Consider the following 18,095-nt stretch of genomic DNA (forward strand, 5'->3'; position numbering starts at 1 on the left):
GTTGTGCCATAATGGGAACCTGTCATATCAAAAAACGCTATTAACATGCAGATATGGATTTAATCTGCAGGTTAATAATGTCCTAAACCTGCCCAGCTGACGCACTGAGAGCCTGGCTACTGGGAGGAAATTAACTTTTTTCCTCTTTGCAGCCTATGGCTTTCAGTCATAGAAGTACGATTTGGAGCAGTTTCAGTCACCCCTCAGTATACAATGAGTCACGTCTGTAACCACATGCCGGCACTTACTGACAGCCAGCTCTGCATAGCATCAGTACAAAACCGGCTGTCAGTCAGTGTTAGGGATGGTTACAGCCACCAGTCACCATATACTGAGCAGAGTCTGAAACTGCCCTGGCCACACCTCCTATGATTGAATAATAAAGTTAATTTCTTCTAGGTAGCCGGGCTGTCAATGCGGCTGCCTGGCGGTTTTATAATGCTAATAATCGCATATCTTCATGTTAATAACTTTTTTCCCTTTAAGAAGAATCTATCATCAGATTCATGCTGACCGAACTATGGGTCTCATTAACCAGACACTAGCTGTGTGATTTGTAGGTAGGTATATTTTACAAACAATGTGTAGTTTTAGCGTAAACATACTTTGGAAAGCCGGCCAGTGATTATGTGTCTTGGTTGACCAGTTTTTGGTAGGTCACTGGCTGGTTCTTCCCCATCCAGATCCCTTTGACTGGCAGATGTCTCCCTAGATATACACACACACATAGGGATAAACCGGGCAGTCAACTAGAGCGTAGTGGGGAGATGAGGGCGTGTACCTCCATGTGCGCACCTGAAATCTCACTCCAGTCAGGAACTGGTGTCAGATTTCTGGCTGTCAAAAGGTATGTCACTGCTCATAAATTAGATGAGTGGATGTTGCCAAGCCCTGTCCAGCTCCCGTTTCACCCCAACTCCAAAACTATTGTCAGAAGGCCAATAGACGCAAAATGTCTGTACAACCCCTGCCTTGTCCAAAAATATAGTGACTTTTCAAAGTGTTTTACAACAGACACTTTGATGAATTAGATCCATAGTCTCAGCCAGCTTTTAATAGCATACACATCAGAAGAGAGCGAGCAAAATATTTGAGAACAAGCCTCTGGACTATTCTAGTTCTGAACCCAATTTTTTTTGGGATACGACACTATATGATTTTAAGGATAACATTTTTGTTACATTGGTGTATTTAACCCTTTAAGTGAATTGCATATGGTTGTCCCTTTCTATGGCTTGAATTTGCCATCAATTTCTTAAAGGGGTTTTCTACGAACAAAGTTAACTTTAAAGTTCAATTTAAATAATAGATTTTGGCATAATAAAAATCAAGTCCAAGATTGGATGTGTTTTAAAAAAAAAAAAAGGTTTTGTACTGAGAGTCTTAAATAGGTGTCCCTGTAGGTACTGTGTAATGGCCGTGTCTGACTGTACAGGGACTCAAAAGAGCGTATACTATAGATTGCACAGCATGGAATCACAGCTGATTCTTTTCATGAGGTAAAACATTTCCCTGACTGAAATTTTTTTCTTTACCTCAAAGAAAGACTTATTTGCAATACTGTGTTGTAATGTATGTGTACTTTATTACTTCCTCTCCTGCTCAGGAGATGTGGTATGATCAGACTATGTCTCTGTTCAGTCAGACACAGCCATTACACAGTACATAGCAGGGACACATATATAAGATTATCTCAGCACAGGAACATTTTATTTATCCTTTGTCCAGCAGAATAGGTACAATTCTAACTATTCCGTTTTAAAATTACAATACATTTTTTTTTCCAAAAGCCGTAGAGGGCTGAATTTTCGTGACATCTCTGCAGTTTTGGTACAGAATATATTGGCCAAATTTCAATAAAATATCTCCACCCCCTTCCGAGATAAGGGGTCGCTGTTAACGTTGTAAAATTATGCAGCCTGACGAAGGTTAAACACATCCAATTGTGGAAATAATTATTATTTCAAGATTTATTGATTAAAATGAACTTTGTGCGAAAACCCCTTTAAAGAAAACCTGTAAAGCGGATTTACCCCATACCACTATAATGTACTAGGAGCACTTTGTTGGTCTCTTAATAACCATTTTAATGATCTCCTTCTTATACATAAACTGTGCTGCAATGTGTAAATATAATTATTTAACCCTTGGAAATATGTACCCGAACTAGTCTGAGAACCCTTGTCACTTATTCAGGCAGTGTCCTGGTATCACATGTACTGGGACAAGTTCCTGTCTGTTCCTCCATGTACACTCTGGGATGTCAATCATGCATCTGTGGCCATGATACCAGCCCACTATTGGGATAAGTGGCAGCGATCCCATCTGAGTACACATGTGTTGGTATTAAATATTTTAACATACTGCAGCAACACTTAAAAATAGTAAAAATTAATTATAAAAGCTCTATTATGAGGGACAAGGTTGCTTTTAATTTATACTTTTAATCATTAGTGGGAAATAAAAAAAATGTGTTCAATCTGTCATTTATGCTTCTGCCCTGTGTCAGTCTTTGCACTGGCTGCTCATACATTATAGGATCCAATTTAAATTGCTTGTTCTCACCCACAAAGCTAAATTGCTTGTTCTCACCCACAAAGCTCTTCATGGTGTGGCACCCCCCTACATCTCGTCCTTCATCTATGTTTATTGGTCTACCTGTTCTCTAAGCTCCGCAATTGACTTTCAACTAACATAATCTAAACCTCCCACTCTCGACGCCAAGATTTCTCCCAAGCTGCCCCAATCCTCAGGAATGCTCTACCCCAAGAAATTTGGACTAATCACAACTTACACAGTTTTAGGGGCTCCCTAAAAACACATTTTGTTTAGGGCTGCCTTTCATGTTCCCTAATCAAAGTCCTTTTATATATAGCGCATTCATTATTTTTCTGGACATAATTTTCCATTAAACTCTCCACCGCACCCAAAAGCTCTACAAATATTGACCCGTGACTGACTCATGCCTCCTTTTATCTACCCGCATTTGCTCAAAATGCCTGGACTATTGTACCGGCCCTCGGGATCGGCTGCGACTGCCGAGCCACTTGGATCCATGCTCGTACGGCGGGTGGTGGCTCGAGCCTCTCACGGACCCGGGGGTCACGTGCTCTGCAAGGGAGTTGGCGCTTCACGCGGGGACTTGACGGGGTGGTTCCACGGCCGGGGCCGCGGTGGTTTGGGATGTAAGTTCGTGACGCCACCCACGGGTTGTGGTGAATAGATGGACACCACCGCTGTCGTTAACTAGGCCTCCCGGGGGCGGTGTTGCGCAGCTTGGTGTTGACCCCTCGTTGGGTAGGGGAGCGATGGTCCCGTGGGAGGTGCTGAGGCGTGGGAGCGGGTGCGTGCTGGGTGCTGTGTGGCGCGGTGCGCGGCCTGAAGGCACTGGTGTACTCACTATGACACAATACACTGGAGTCTCTGGTAAACCAAACGGGGTGATGAATGGGGCCCGCAGCCGGCCGCAGCTTCTCCCAGAATAGGTTGGTGGTTTCCGCCTTTCTCCTGCACCTCTTTGTAAGAATGTCTGACTCCTATGCCTAAGCAACGGTAGTCCGCTCCCCGACTTGTATATGCCGTAGGAGCCCGTTTGCCCGCAGACGCTGGCCCTTTGGGTCTCAATGCCTTGGCGGTGGCTTTACCCTGTATGGTTGGGCTGTTGTCCTCTAACGGGTCTTGTGTGGGATAGGTCCTAAAGTCCAGTCCGCAATCAGTTGATTTGACTTGGCCCTGTCAGTTCGGGGCTTCGTCTGGGTCTGAGTACCCCTCCTGGTGCTCCGGTTTCCAATCGGTTCCCTGGTTCGGTACCGGCGGGCCACCGCCTGACCCCGGTCCCTACGGTTCCACCGGCTGTAATCCCAGCTCCTGTAGGCGGCCACCACCATCTGCCTCCTTGCCAAAGGTGACTGAGCTCCGACCCAGTCACCGGGTAGTCTGTTTGCAGGCCTGGACACAGGTCTGCCCCTGAACTTGACTTCTCTCCACTCCGCACTGCCACTTGACTCAGTCTGTCTGTGTCTTTCCCGCCTCCAGGCCTGTGAACTCCTCGGTGGGCGGAGCCAACCACCTGGCTTCGTCCCCCCTGGTGTGGACATCAAACCTGGAGGGTGGTGACAAGGGTTTCTAGGTTGGCTGCTATCACCTAATCAGGGAGGAGGTGTGTTGTGTGTGTGACTACCTGGGACGACCTGACTAGTCCAGGGCGTCACATTCCCCCTTGGTTTAATGCAGACCGTCCGCGGGCTGCCCGTCCATCACCGGTTTATTTTGTTTCTGAAAAATAGAAAAACGGGAAAAACAGAACAAGTATACTAATGGTTGTACAACTTACAAATTTTTAGCTTTTTTAGATCTTCCCTTTCGGGAGGCACATACTTGAACGTTACGAACATAAAACATTTTTATTAAGACGGGAAACGGGTCCGGGTCTTTCACTCACCCACCCAAACAACCTGTACCTTGATGCTGCCCCTAAGAAGTTGGCAGCACCCCTTTTCCCCAGTCCAGGAACAGGCCCAGGTGTTTCCCAACGGGACGGGTGCAGGTTTCACAACTGCCTGTCTCTCAGGGGCCCCACGTACAGGGGACTGCCGACTCGAAGGATGGCCACCGGTTGTAGTGGTGGCGGGCCTCGGCCATCTATTTCCCGCAAGCCCATCCTCCAGTCTGCCTCTCCGAAGGCTGTGAAACCAGAAGGGCCGTTAAGGGAAGGTATTATTTACAAACCCAATAGTTTTTGGGTGGCCTGCCAGTTCTCTGTTTTGCCCCATTTTACCTAAAGACAAGGCCAAGTCCCAACGGGCAGTATGGTCCCAACGGGGACTGTGTCACTTTGGCAGCCGGGTTCCGCTGCCTTTAACTTTGGTCTTCATCCTCCTCATACTCAGCCTCAATGGTCACTCCAAGCTGTACGGTGGGGGAGGGGACTGGGGCCGCTCCGGGGCACTGCGGCCCTCTCTCAGGCGGACATCCAGGGCAAACCAGCCCGTCTCCCCACAATGCCAGGTATACTGGACCAAGTCGCCGGGTAGCAGGTCATGATCCGGGTGACCATAGGGTAGGTGCGGGTTCAGATCTCTGCGGGAGAAGAACACTTCGGCCTCCAGGCCGGGCTCATAAATGAACCCCCATCCGTGGTCACGGTTGAACCTCCGGACCTGGCCCTGGTACTTTTGGCCTCGCACCCGGTAGGTGGCACTCCTCAAATTGTCCTTTTCCCGAATCGTGCAGGCGAGGATCTCGGCTTTCCTCCTTTCGCAGGCCTCGATCTCCCGGCCCGTCTGGTTTGGCCGCCGCTCCCAATACGAGGCGTCTGCGTGCCCGGGGTCTTTATGGGTGGGGGTCTGGCCCAGCTGGAGTTCCCCGGTGGTGGCCACGACTGTCACCCTCTGGGGGAAACCCCGCTGCATCGCGGCCGGCTCTGCTGCCTTGCAGCGGCCTCCCCTCGGGACCTCAGCCAAGGCCCAGACCCGGGAACAGCCTGCCTTACCTTCGGGGCCTTCTTTCGGGTAGCGCTCTCCTCCTCGGCCGGGCGGACTGCCGGGGCCTGGGCCTCTCTGGGCGTCGCCTTTGCCGGGACTGGCGGGATCACGTCTGAGACGGGCACCTTCTAGGGTAGCGGGGTTGGTGCGGGCCGGGTATACGGCCGTCCGCGAGCCGCATCTACAGGTGGGTCCTCATGGGCAGTTGGGACGGGTTCCACCGCTGGTATCGGGGGCGGCGGACCGAGCGGGAGGGCAGCCGCAGCTAGAACGGCCCATGGAGGAGGCAACAGGGGAAGTGGGGGCAGACCGGGTCCCTCAGCCGCAGCGACCGGTCCCTCCAGGACATAGGTGCGTGGGTCACCCACCCGCTCCTCCAAATTCGCCTCCATCTCGCGTGCCCGCACAGCCGAAGCTAGCTCCCCCATCTCGGTTGCCCACTGCTCCATTAAGTACCTCACCTGCACTTGTAGGCGGCAACACATGAGTCATCCGGGCTTCCACCCGCGCCGCTGTTCCGGGCATGGGTTCCGGGAATTAGGGCTTCTCAGACGGGGCGGACATGTTGCACTCTCGGGATCCAGGAACAAAACGGATAGCAGAGTCCTGGCGTCCCTGCCTTTTATCTCCACAGTCACATGAGGCCGATCTTCACCCGCCCCCCCCTTGGTCTTTTCCGAGCACTCTACTTGCTTTTTGCACCGCTCTGCTCTCGGGGGGCGGGGTTTCACTTTCGCACCCTTTCTGTTTAGGGAAGACGGCTCGGGCGGGAACTTTTCGCGCCAAAGATGGCGGATTCTGCAATTTTTCAGCGGGACACCGCTAACAACAATTTCAAGGCGCACTTCCACAGGTAAGTGGATGGTTCTATCCTGTTCGCAGACGCCAGAAGAGTCTATGTGTACCGCCCCTCGGGCTCGACTGCGACCGCCGAGCCGCTCGGATCCGTGCTCGTACGGCAGGTGGTGACTCGAGCCTCTCACGGACCCGGGGGTCACGTCGCTCTGCAAGGGAGTTGGCGCTTCACGCGGGGACTTGACGGGGTGGCTCCACGGCCAGGGCCGCGGTGGTTTGGTTTGGGATGGAAGTTCGTGATGCTACCCACGGGTTGTGGTGAATAGATGGACACCACCGCTGCCGTTAACTAGGCCTCCCGGGGACGGTGTTGTGCAGCTTGGTGTTGACCCCTCCGTGGGTAGGGGAGCGATGGTCCCGGGGGCCCGAGGGAGGTGCTGAGGCGTGGGAGCGGGTGCGTGCTAGGTGCTGTGCGGTGCGTGGCCCGAAGGCACTGGTGTACTCACTATGACACAATACACTGGAGTCTCTGGTAAACCAAACTGGGTGATGAACAGGGCCTGCAGCCGGCCGCAGCTTCTCCCAGAATAGATTGGTGGTTTCCGCCTTTCTCCTGCACCTCTTTGTAAGAATGTCTGACCCCTCCTGGTGCTCCGGTTTCCAATCTGTTCCCCGGTTCGGTACCGGCGGGCCACCGCCCGACCCCGGTCCCTACAGTTCCACCGGCTGTAATCCCAGCTCCTGCAGGCGGCTACAACCGTCTACCTCCATGCCAAAGGTGACTGGGCTCCGACCCAGCCACCGGGTAGTATGTTGGCAGGCCTGGACACAGGTCTGCCTCTGAACTTGACTTCTCTCCACTCCGCACTACCACTTGACTCAGTCTGTCTGTGTCTTTCCCGCCTCCAGGCCTGTGAACGCCTCAGTTGGTGGAGCCAACCGCCTGGCTCCGTCCCCCCTGGTGTGGACATCAAACCTGGAGAGTGGTGACAAGGGTTTCTAGGTTGGCTGCTATCACCTAATCAGGGAGGGGGTGTGTTGTGTGTGTGACTACCTGGGATGACCTGACTAGTCCAGGGCGTCACACTATCATAGTAAATAAGTACCTGTATGTCTTTGTGTGACCCCCCCAACCACATTGTAGATTGTACGCTTTTATGAGCAGGGTCATCATCATTTTTGCCTTAATTATTGTATAATCTATGTTACTTGTGACCTATATCTCTCTCCTCCCAACCTGCCAGTTGAGTTCATTGCTTATGTACAGTACTTCATATATGCAGATACATTTTAATAATGTGAGAAATAGGAAAATGAAAAGCAATAACTTTTTTTTACTATAGAATCTATAGAATTGCATTATAGAGTAGTCATGTATGTAAATTTTTACATGGTTCTTTAAACCATTCATGTACACTTTCTCTTAACTTTTGTTTTCCTACAGAGAAAATGTCTGAAATGGCCAGACAGCTTTTGGACAGTTTTGAAGTTGAAGATATTAAAAACAGGTATCAGATTTCTTACCATGCTCTACTTCTCCAGAGATGAGCAATTTTAGATCTTTAAAGGGAGCCTGTCAGGTCCACTATGCACTCACAACCACGAGCAGTTCTAGGTGTGTGTTACTAATCCCTGCCTAACCATCCCTAACCGTCCCTGGATACACTAGCATAGATAAAGAGATCTTTAGAACAAGTATTTCTTGCTAATGAGTGAGGGGACTAGTCCCCTGGGCGTTGCTTTCCTTGCTAGTCGGCTTCATTAGCATGTTAGTACATCCCTGTGGGTTTGCTATCATGCTAATGAATGTGCAGCGTCAGAGGATGATCTCACTCACCTCTCCGCTGCTATCACTACCCGACGCTGGATTACGGCTCAGTGTGTATGACCCCGGAGTTACGGTCATACGCACTACTTCAGTGCGAAGCCAGGACACGTACACTCGGCTTCATTGTGCGGATGACCGGAACTCCGGGGTCAGGCGCATTGAGCAGAAATCCAGTGTCGGGCGGTGATGGCAGCGGAGAGGTGAGTGAGATCATCCTTTGACGCTGCACATTCATTAGCATGTTAGCACACCCACAGGGACATACTAACATGCTAATGAAGCCAACTAGCAAGGAAAGCAACGCCCAGAGGACTAGTCCCCTCACTCATTAGCAAGAAATACTTGTTCTAAAGATCTCTTTATCTGTGCTAGTGTATACAGGGACGGTTAGGCAGGGATTAGCAATGTACACCCAGAACTGCTTGTGGCTCTGGGTGCATATTGCACCTGACAGGTTCACTTTAATAATAGCGGAATTTTATGTTAATGTTATCAATGGAAGAAAAATATTAGTACATTTTCTCTTTAAATACTCTTTTCTTTAACCGTGGAGATACCAGTAGTTATGTGTATTCTGTTTCCACTGCCTTTTTTTAAGACTTGCTCAAGAAGATTTAGGGAACATAAATGAAGATGGAGAACTTTGGTTTGCCTATGAAGGATTGAAAAAAGCAACCAGGTAGGATATTTTGGAAAAGTTCTACTTGATAACTATGGTCTAACTTGAATGTACTCCAGCTCGGTTATATTAGTACTAGGTTATGTTCACACATTTTTTAGACAGCCTTGATCTGCTCTGAAAACTGCCTGAAAAAGCGCTCTGAAAACTTTCAAATTAATCTTCCAATTCATTGTGTCCAAAAAATGACTTATATGTTCAGGATTTCAAGGTTTCTTAATTGCTTCAGGTATCCAAAAACATCAAGCTGTTACAATAAGTGTTTAGATCATTCGTCATGCATTTTACACTTGGAAGATGCTTAATATTTTACATGGAAGTCAATGGAAAGGCAAAATATAATGCCTGGCTGTCTTTTGGAGCACTTTCTGGTCATTTTGTACTAAAAAAAAAAATGCTTGTGCTTTTCTTATTGCTTTATGGACTTAAATATGCCTGGAAATGACCCCACAAAAAAATGATAAGAGAGCAAACGTTCAAAAGATGTCACAAAAAAAAAAACAGCTTAAGAAAATGCCAACCATCGACTTTTACAAACCACTTCCCAAAACACTGGAAAAGTGCACAAAAAGATGCCTTATGGAAAAAAAAAATCTCAATTCCTGCTGGAAAAACTCGTGGATTTCGCCCACCTGGAAGAAGGCAATATGTGCAACATACGCGGCATACACATTGCGTTTGTGATGCATTTTTTCTGCGCGTATTTGTTGCGGAAAATGATCAGTATTTTACTTTACCAGCAAAGTGAATGAGGTTTTTGAAATCTTTTTCCTTGCAGATTTGAAGCCGTTCTAATAGCATGTCAGTTCTTTTAGCGTTTTTTACCCATTCTAATAAATGGGGAAAATTGCATAAAAAGCACCCAAAAATGTGCATAATTTACGCAGCTTTTATCTTGCCAACACTACAGTATTTATGTGGCGTCCTGGACTAGCCAGGTCGTCACAGATAACACACAAACACCCCTAGGACAGCAACATTAGTCAAGCACAAAACCCTTGTTGCCTCCCTCCAGTGTCTGATGTCCACACCAGGTGGGGGCGGGGCCAAGGCGGTTGGCCCCTCCCACTGAGGAGTTCACAGGCCTGGAGGCGGGAAAAGTGACAGTTTAGTTTGGGAGGTTGAGGAGTGAGGAGTAAACACTTGGGTGTCAGAGTTCGTGGCCCAGGCACTGACAGCAAGGTTGGCAGACGGTGGTGGCCGTCTGCAGGAGTGGTGGAGCAACGCGGAACCGTAGGACCGGGGTCGGGCGTTGGCCCGCCGGTACCGACCGGGGAGCGAAGTGAAGCCAGCACACACAGGCAGGGCCATCGGACCCCGACCAGGCTTGGAGCCGCCGATAACAGTCTAATCCGAATGTGACTGGAACCCCAGGGGTTTCCTAACAGCAAAAGTCCCGATTGAAGGCAACCATCCGCACCGTGAGGGTATACAGCCACCGCCAACAGCTAGAGACCCAAGAGCCAGCGCCTGCGGGCAAACTGGCTCCTCCGGCATCTACACACCGGGGAGCGGACTACCGTTGGGAATCCATCGTAGGTGAACAAGAACACTAAGGTGCAGGGAGAGACAGCCACCATCACCTGTCCAGGGAGAGATACAGCAGCCGGCTGCGGGACCCGTCCATCCAGCCATTTGGTTTACCGGAGACTTTGTGCCTCATTTGCTGAATGAGTACATCTGTGCCATCCGGCACTGCGCCGCGCTGTCCCAGTGACCCTGCACCTCACCGGCCCTGCAGCCCCATCACATCACCGGGACCACCCCACGGAGGGGGTAAACAACATCCCAGCTGCTCCCCACCATCGCTCCCGGGATCTCCGTCACCAGCAGCGGTGGTACCCATCTTCACCACGACCCGTGGGTGGCGTCATGGACTAAATCCCCCTAACCAACCACCCTTTTCACTCACGGGCGAGGACCGCCGCTCGAGTCCCCGGATCCGGCCCACCGCTCGAGCCACTGAGCTGCAGCAGCAGCCGCAGCAGCGCCGGACCCGAGCGTTAGCGAGCGCAGCGCAGTGGCGTCCTCCTCCGCCCGCGACATTTACAGTAAATTTGGAGCTGCAAATCCAGAATGTGGGCACATACTTTTACTCTTCATTCTTTGCATGTGGCTACTTTTTTCTGAGGGTGTAGGATTCGTTACCCTAATAACCTTTTCCTGACCTGAACATCCAAGGGAGAGCACAGGCTCATTAGCGCAACATGGGACCTTAATAATGTCGTCTATGTATAGTATAGCGTTGTGTACTAAGTTAAGACTGCAATGAATTCAGGCTGTTTAGCAAACATATTCGTTGGTATTCTGACAGCTGTTACCCAAAATTTTTCAAACACTTATACACAAATAGGGAGGCAGCTGTCTATCAAATTGATTTGTCGCGGGCGGGGAGGAGGGTGTCAGCACACTACGCTCACCCCCTTCTGCTCGGGTCCGGCTGCCGCTGCTCAGTGGTGGCTCGAGCTGTAGGCCGGATCCCGGGGGTTTCTCGAGCGGCACTCCTCGCCCGTGAGTGAAAGGGGTTTGTTGGGTGTGGGGATTGTTATAGTTCGTGACGCCACCCACGGTTGTGGTGATTTCACCACCGCTGCTCAATACGGGGATCCCGGGGATGGTGATGCGGAGCAGCCAGGTGTTGTGTTGCCCCTCCGTGGGCAGGGGTTGGTGATCCCGGGGCCCGGTGATGGTTTGGGAGGTGCAGGGCCTGGTGGGCGCAGGGACGCGGGGGGGCAGCGCTGTGCCTTGCGGCACTGTGGTACTCACTCAGCCTGAGACGTAGACACAGTTTTACGGTAAACCAAACGGCTGGTAGGACGGTCCCACAGACTGCTGCACCTGCACTCCCGGTAGGTGACGGTGATGTCCCTCTTCCTTGCACCTATGGTCGACTTGTGGTAGCGGTGGATTCCCTCCGGTTACCCGCTCCCCGGCTTCAATCTGGGCCGGAGGAGCCCTACACTTTGCCCGCAGGCGCTGGCCCTGAGAAACTGGTGCCGTGGCGGTGGCGGTGTCTCTCCGATTCAGGTTGGGCTGTTGCCTTCAATCGGGACTTGGTTGTTGGGGGATCTACGTCCCCTTCACTGACGGATTCGGCAAATTTGGCGACTCCTAGCCTTGCCGGGGTCCGAGAGGCCCCTGCCCTGGTGCTGACTGTCCTTCGGAACACTGCTCCAGACCACCGGGCACACAGCCAACGGGGTCCTTCCAGGAACTTCCAAACGGTCCCCCTCCAGACAGTCACCGCCGTCGCTGACCTTGCTGTCCTGGCCCTACACAAAGCTGGACCCTTCAGGCTTTCCTTCCTTCTTGTCACCTCACTGGCTTTCCTCCTTTCCCACTTTTTCTACTTTCGCTGCTTGTTGACTCTCACTTTAGCTCCTCACACTTGCCCTGCCTGGGCTGACTGCCTGGTTTCTCCCGCCTCCAGAGCTGTGACCTCCTCGGTGGGCGGAGCCAACCGCCTGGCCCACCCCCTGGTGTGAATCATCAGCCTCTGGAGGAAGGCAACAAGGATTTGTAGTTTAGCTGTGATGTGCCTACCTGGAGTGTGGGGTGTGGTGGTGTTGTGACCTGTGACCCCTGGCTTGCCCAGGGCGTCACATTCCCCCTTAGCAAAATGCAGACCGTCCGCGGGCTGCAGTCCTACACCGGTTTTATTTTTCTGAAAAAGATAACATTTGGAAATTAACATATATACATTTTTAATAATAACTCTTCCCAAGATGGGAGGCACATTTGCTTTTAACGTTGCAACGGTTTACGGTTACGGTTTCCGCTCTCTCCCACCCAAGCAACCTGGCCCTGATGCTGCCCCTAAAGCCCAGGCAGCACCCCTTGACCCACAGTCCAGCACAAGTTACCCGAGCGGGATCTGTCCTTCCCTCCAGAGGGTAGCCACCGGTTCCTTTGGTGGCTGGGCCCCAGCCTGCTCTGCTGAGGGCCCTCCCTCCAACCTGCCTCTCCGGAGGCGGCATTGCGGAAAACGGTAACGGTAAACAACATATTTACAAGCCACTTAACGTTTGTGGTGCCCTGCAAGTTCACGGGCTTGTCCATAGAAAGTCCTCCATGCAAAACTTTAAACGGTCCCCACAGGGACAACGGTGCCGGCTCCGGCCGGTTCAATCACTACAGACAATCAGGTAACTTCTTCTTGGATCAATCATTTTTCATTTTCAACTTTTAAACAACAAACTCTGGTGGTCCCAACGGGGACTGCTGCTGCGGGCACCCGCTGCCGTACTCGTACTTTTCTGCTGAGGCGGACCCATCCTCTGCCACCGGCACATCAAACATGCACCGACATGCCTGCGGTGACAGGGGCACCCGGTACCCATTTCCACCGGCACACGGGGTATGGACAACCACGGGGTCCCCTACGTAGCGGGTACGCTCACTTGCCTCTTCAAACTCAGCAGCAGACTCAGGACTAGGGCCGGAGTCGTCATCTCGTGCTTCTGCGTCAGGCGGGTTGCCGCCAGCTGTCGCAGCCTCCTGGCCTCCAACATCCATCACTTCAGCCCCTTCTGCGGTAGCACGGAGCAGCAGATTAGGCGAGCTGACATTAAGGCGCCTCATAAGTAACGGCAAGGGTGATGCATAGGCCGAGACTAGGCCGGGCCCCTCAGCCGCAGCGGCCGGTCCTGGTAGGACATAGGGACGTGGGTTACCAGTCGGCTCTGCTACATCCATTCCCCCTCCGTACCTCGGGGTAGTCGTAGTCAGCATCTCCACCTCGCTGGTCCACTGCTCCATCATCTGGAAAATCTGCTCCTGCTGACGCCGGTGGAATTGAATCAACCGGGCCTTCATCCAGGCCACGGTTCCAGCCTCAGGGTCTGGTACAGTCACTGCTGGGACTTCTGGCACCATGCTGTTAAGGGGCCGCGGTTCCAGCGGTTCCCCCTGGTGTACTTCAGGGACGTCCCGGATGTCTGCAGCCGGCTGGTCCGCCGGAGCGGCTGGGCAGGGTATCGCTACCGGTTGGGCAGGTAGCGGGCCTAATGGTGGGGCGGCAGCAGCTATTACTACAAATCCTTGTTGCCACAGATTCAGGCTCAGAGAAGTAAGTAGGGAGCCGCCCCCTTGACACTTTTATCTATTTTTGACTTCCTGTAAACTCTGTTTCCTCTGAAAGCTCTCCAGTGTTTCTGAATTGGAACCCTGTCCTTGTTTCCTGCTGCCCATAGTTCAAGCAACACAAGTCTGCTGAAGGGTTCCCTTTAAGGAATTGTAGCACCCCTGAACCACTCATGGCACTACTAGGTACTGCATCCTCACCAGGATGCAGGGCCTACCCCCAGGGACCTGGAACACCAGTGCCAGTGACATCTGCACACACCAAAATCCCAGTTCCCACTCCACACCAGGGGTAATTAGCTAGTCAGACACCAAAGAGATGGCCACCTAGAGGGCGGAGCCAGTCCAGGGGACTAGACAGCCTGGTGGGAGGAGACTGAGAGCAGTCAAGAGTAGAGAGTCAAGGAGAGAGACGTGCCTAGAGCTGGGTCGTGTAATGGTGACCCAGGGGCACAGGAGAGTGGTCGCCAGGGTAGGTACACCTGAGTACCACTGGGAGCAGAGCACTGACGGGGCACAGGGCCCTAGGTCAGGCGTCAGCTTCACGCGGCCTGACAATTACCTGCACAGTGAAGGGGGCATCAGCAGTAACTGGAGGATCACGGTTCGAGACACGGACCGGCCCTACAAGGTCCACACTACCCGCTGTATGGACAAGGAGACTGCCAAAAGGACAGTCGGGCCCCCAAACCAGTTCCAAGTTACAGGGACCCAACCACACTGAGGGTGCCGGGGACAGAGCAACCGAGTCCTCAAACTGGCACTGGAAATACAGGAACCTGAACCAGCCGTCCAAGGGTCCAACTATGAGTAAAGAACTGTTAACTTACAAACGCCCTTCTTTGGCGAAAGTCTCCACCATACATCTCCCAGGGCTCAGCCCTACCCGTGGAGGGCCTACCACCACAGCTGCTATCACCACCAGCCCTAGGGGTAACCAACTCTGCAGCGGCGGTTCCATCACCTCAACCACAACCCGCAGGTGGCGTCAAACCAATGACTTTAATCTCCCGTGTAAATACTCACTATTAAAAAGCATTCCCAGGGTCATGGAACCGGGCAACAGCCAGCATTCACCCGTGACACAGCATCCCCGTAAATATACGACCCGGGACAGAGTACCCCATAGTCCTGGGCGACACAGAATCATACAACTCAGTAACATTATATACACAGTCATTTGCTAATACATTGCTGTTCATTTTGTTTTTCTAGAATTCTAGAAACTCACTTTCAGACCCAGAAGGAAGCTTATGAAAAAGACATTGAGCTGCTAAATTTCAAAGTGGATCATTTCAGCGATGACATCAGAAATGTCCAAAAATCACTGAAGGAAGAGAGAGAAACAAATGACATCCTCAGACAAGAAATTACAAGGTTGACTTCTGAGAATAAGGTAAGAAGTCAATAATTATGTAATGCATATTTGTGTGTGGTAGTCTGGTGATGTAACTATGGCTGTCTATTAACTAGACAGGTCACATCCCATGTACAGAGACATGGAAGTCAGCATTTCTACACTATAAATTACTCAATGAGTTTCTTTTTGGGAAGTTATAACATTTACAGGAAGAAGCCTAAGTGAACTAATGAACTACTACAGGAACTACCCCTAAGCGTGACCACTAAAGTGCACAAGATTCATTGTTCATCTGAATTTGTTAAATAAGAAAGTGGAGTCTTCTATAGAGAGCAGAGATTTTGTTGAAAATTTATGATGACCTTTTTTTGTAGTTTTATAAGCATGATATTTATGATTGAAAAAAGCCGTTTTGAATTATGTCTTAATTGACAAGCAGAGTCTGGCACCAATAACATAAGATTATAGCGCACTCCACATATTATACCATTAGGACATATTCATGGGTTAATCTTCAGTGGGACAGTCACTTGTACACAATCCTGGGATAGAAAGTGAAAAAAGGTGTCACTCATCACGATTAAAAAATAATCCTTTATTTTATCTGAATGTAAAATGACAACAGGAAGGGGGTGCGGGGCAAGTCTGGACGACGGGGGCCGTTTCGCCCCTCAGTTGTGTTTTAAGAAATCCTGTTGAAGTGCGAATGTGTCATTGTAGCGCCAGCATCCTGGTCCCTGCAATACCCTTTCCTCCTAGCCCAGCAGGGATACCAACGCCGTTACCTCCTGGGCCACCCACTTGTTTCCGCGGGCGTGCACATGTCGCGTGGTCCTCTACACTCCTGCATGTCCATCCTTGTACTGCGTGGTCCTCTACTCACCCGCATGACCACCCACATGTCGCGTAGTCTTCTGCGCCATTGCCGCCCATGTTGAGTGTGTTAATATGCAAGACCATGTTGAGTGTGGTCTCTGGCTCGCCCTGCCACAATCCTTTTTCTCCCACCCCCATTTCTCCCCAGGCATCTACCCGGTAGGTGTGCCGCCCCCGTACCAGCAGCCAGGCTGCTCGGATCCGGATCCGCAGTGTGGCTCGAGGGATTCTTCCGGACCCGGGGGTCGCGCGGACACTTCGAATAAAAGGGGACGTATTTGTACGGGACTTGCCGTAAACACTCTGTGACGCCACCCACGGTGTGTGATGAAGTGTGGCACCACCGCTGCTGTGTGGGGCACCCGGGGGCGATGGGATGGCAGCTGGATGTTAACCTCATTATGGGTAGGGATGGATGCCCCGGGGCCCTGGTCCCTGTGCTGAGGATAGTGATTGCAGGGGCCGCGCCCGGTCAGACCGGGGGATGTGAGTTTACTCACAATTGAATAAATCACACGAGTCCGATGGTAAACCAAGGTGCTGGTGGCCGGCCGCCGCGACCGGGTGTATTCTGGTCCCTCACCCGGGGTGATGGTCTGTGTCACTTTACTCTGCAATGTGTTTTCGGTGTGGTGGACTTCCCGGTGTGGAACACGGGAGTCCGCTCCTGGTACTTTTTGTTGGGAGCCTTGCCCGCTGACGCTGGCCCTTGGGATCTACCAGGCCCTAGCGGATGCCCTATCCACCGCGGTGGGCTGTTGTCTGCTTTTGGGACTTTTGGTTTGGACAGGGCCTATAATCCTGCCCTCAATTGGTTAATTAGCTAGGCCGTTGGTTCCGGTCCTGGCTTCAGGGTCCAAGTACCCCCTCTGTGCACAGTTTCCGGGTCGGTTCTCCGGTGTCGGTACCGACTGGCTCCTACCCTCTCCCGCTCCACCTCAGATCTCCGGCAGCCATCTTCCCGTCTCCTGTCAGACACTGATCACCGTCTGCCACCTAGCCAGTATGCCGGGGCTCCAACCCCAATGCCTTTCCTTTCTGACTTCCACTTCACTTTCTCCTCTCAACTACTCCACTCCACCAGACTGACACCTTTCCACTTGAACTACAACTTTCAACTACAAACTAAACTGACTCTTTTCCTGCCCCCAGGTTCTCCAGACCCCAGGTGGGCATTCTCCATCCGCCTGGTCCCGCCCACTGGTGTGCCTTTCCTTCCCTGGGGGGGTGACTAGGGTTTTTGGTTGGCATGATGTAACCTGGTGAGGGATGGTGTTATGCGGGGGCCTAATCTGTGTGACCACCTGACGGCGCCAGGGCGTCAGATAGGCCCCTAAGGGTGCTTTACACGAGACAATCTATCGTGCGATAGATCGTTGGGGTTACTGTTTTTGTAACGCACATCCGGCATCGCTTGTGACATCGGGCTGTGTGACACCTCCGAGCGACGCAGTATCTCTCACAAAACGTGAGTCGTGTACACGTTACTCGGTTTCATAATCTCGTTTAATTAAAATGGCGCCGGTTGCTCATCGTTCCCGGGGTAGCACATGCCGCTCCATGTGACACCCCGGGAACGATGAACACAGCTTACCTCCGTCCTGCGGCTCCCGCCGGCTATGCAGAAAGAGGGAGGTGAGTGGGATGTTTACGTCCCGCTCATCTCCGCCCCTCCGTTTTTATTGGCCGGCCACTGTGTGGCGTCGCTGTGACGCCGAATGTCCCTCCCCCTTCAGGAAGAGGATGTTCCCCGCCCACAGCGACGTCGCACAGCGGGTAAGTGCGTGTGACGGGGGTTAACTAGTTTGTGCGCCACGGGCAACTAATTGCCCGTGACGCACAAATGACGGCGGCGGGTACGGTCGATCGTGAAATTGCACGATAGATCGTACCGTGTAAAGCAGGCTTTAGTCATGACCCTCCCATGTCAGGGTAAGCCCAAACTTTTACAGGAGAAAAGAGGACCCGCCCGTAAGGGCTTACATTCTGCCA

At 51.8% G+C, this 18,095-nt stretch overlaps 1 protein-coding gene across 2 annotated transcripts in view; it reads left to right on the forward strand.

Moving 5' to 3' along the window:
* MYO5C (myosin VC) overlaps positions 1-18,095 on the forward strand; it is a 296,937-nt gene that overhangs the window by 237,132 nt on the left and 41,710 nt on the right. For both annotated transcript variants that reach the window (XM_075345779.1, XM_075345780.1), the window contains 3 exons: positions 7,723-7,786; positions 8,705-8,785; positions 15,083-15,263. In XM_075345779.1, the coding sequence (XP_075201894.1) occupies positions 7,723-7,786; positions 8,705-8,785; positions 15,083-15,263 (326 nt within the window). The remainder of the gene's footprint in view (positions 1-7,722; positions 7,787-8,704; positions 8,786-15,082; positions 15,264-18,095) is intronic.

This window comes from Anomaloglossus baeobatrachus, chromosome 4 (genome assembly GCF_048569485.1).
Source record: "Anomaloglossus baeobatrachus isolate aAnoBae1 chromosome 4, aAnoBae1.hap1, whole genome shotgun sequence".
Classification (NCBI taxonomy): domain Eukaryota; kingdom Metazoa; phylum Chordata; class Amphibia; order Anura; family Aromobatidae; genus Anomaloglossus; species Anomaloglossus baeobatrachus.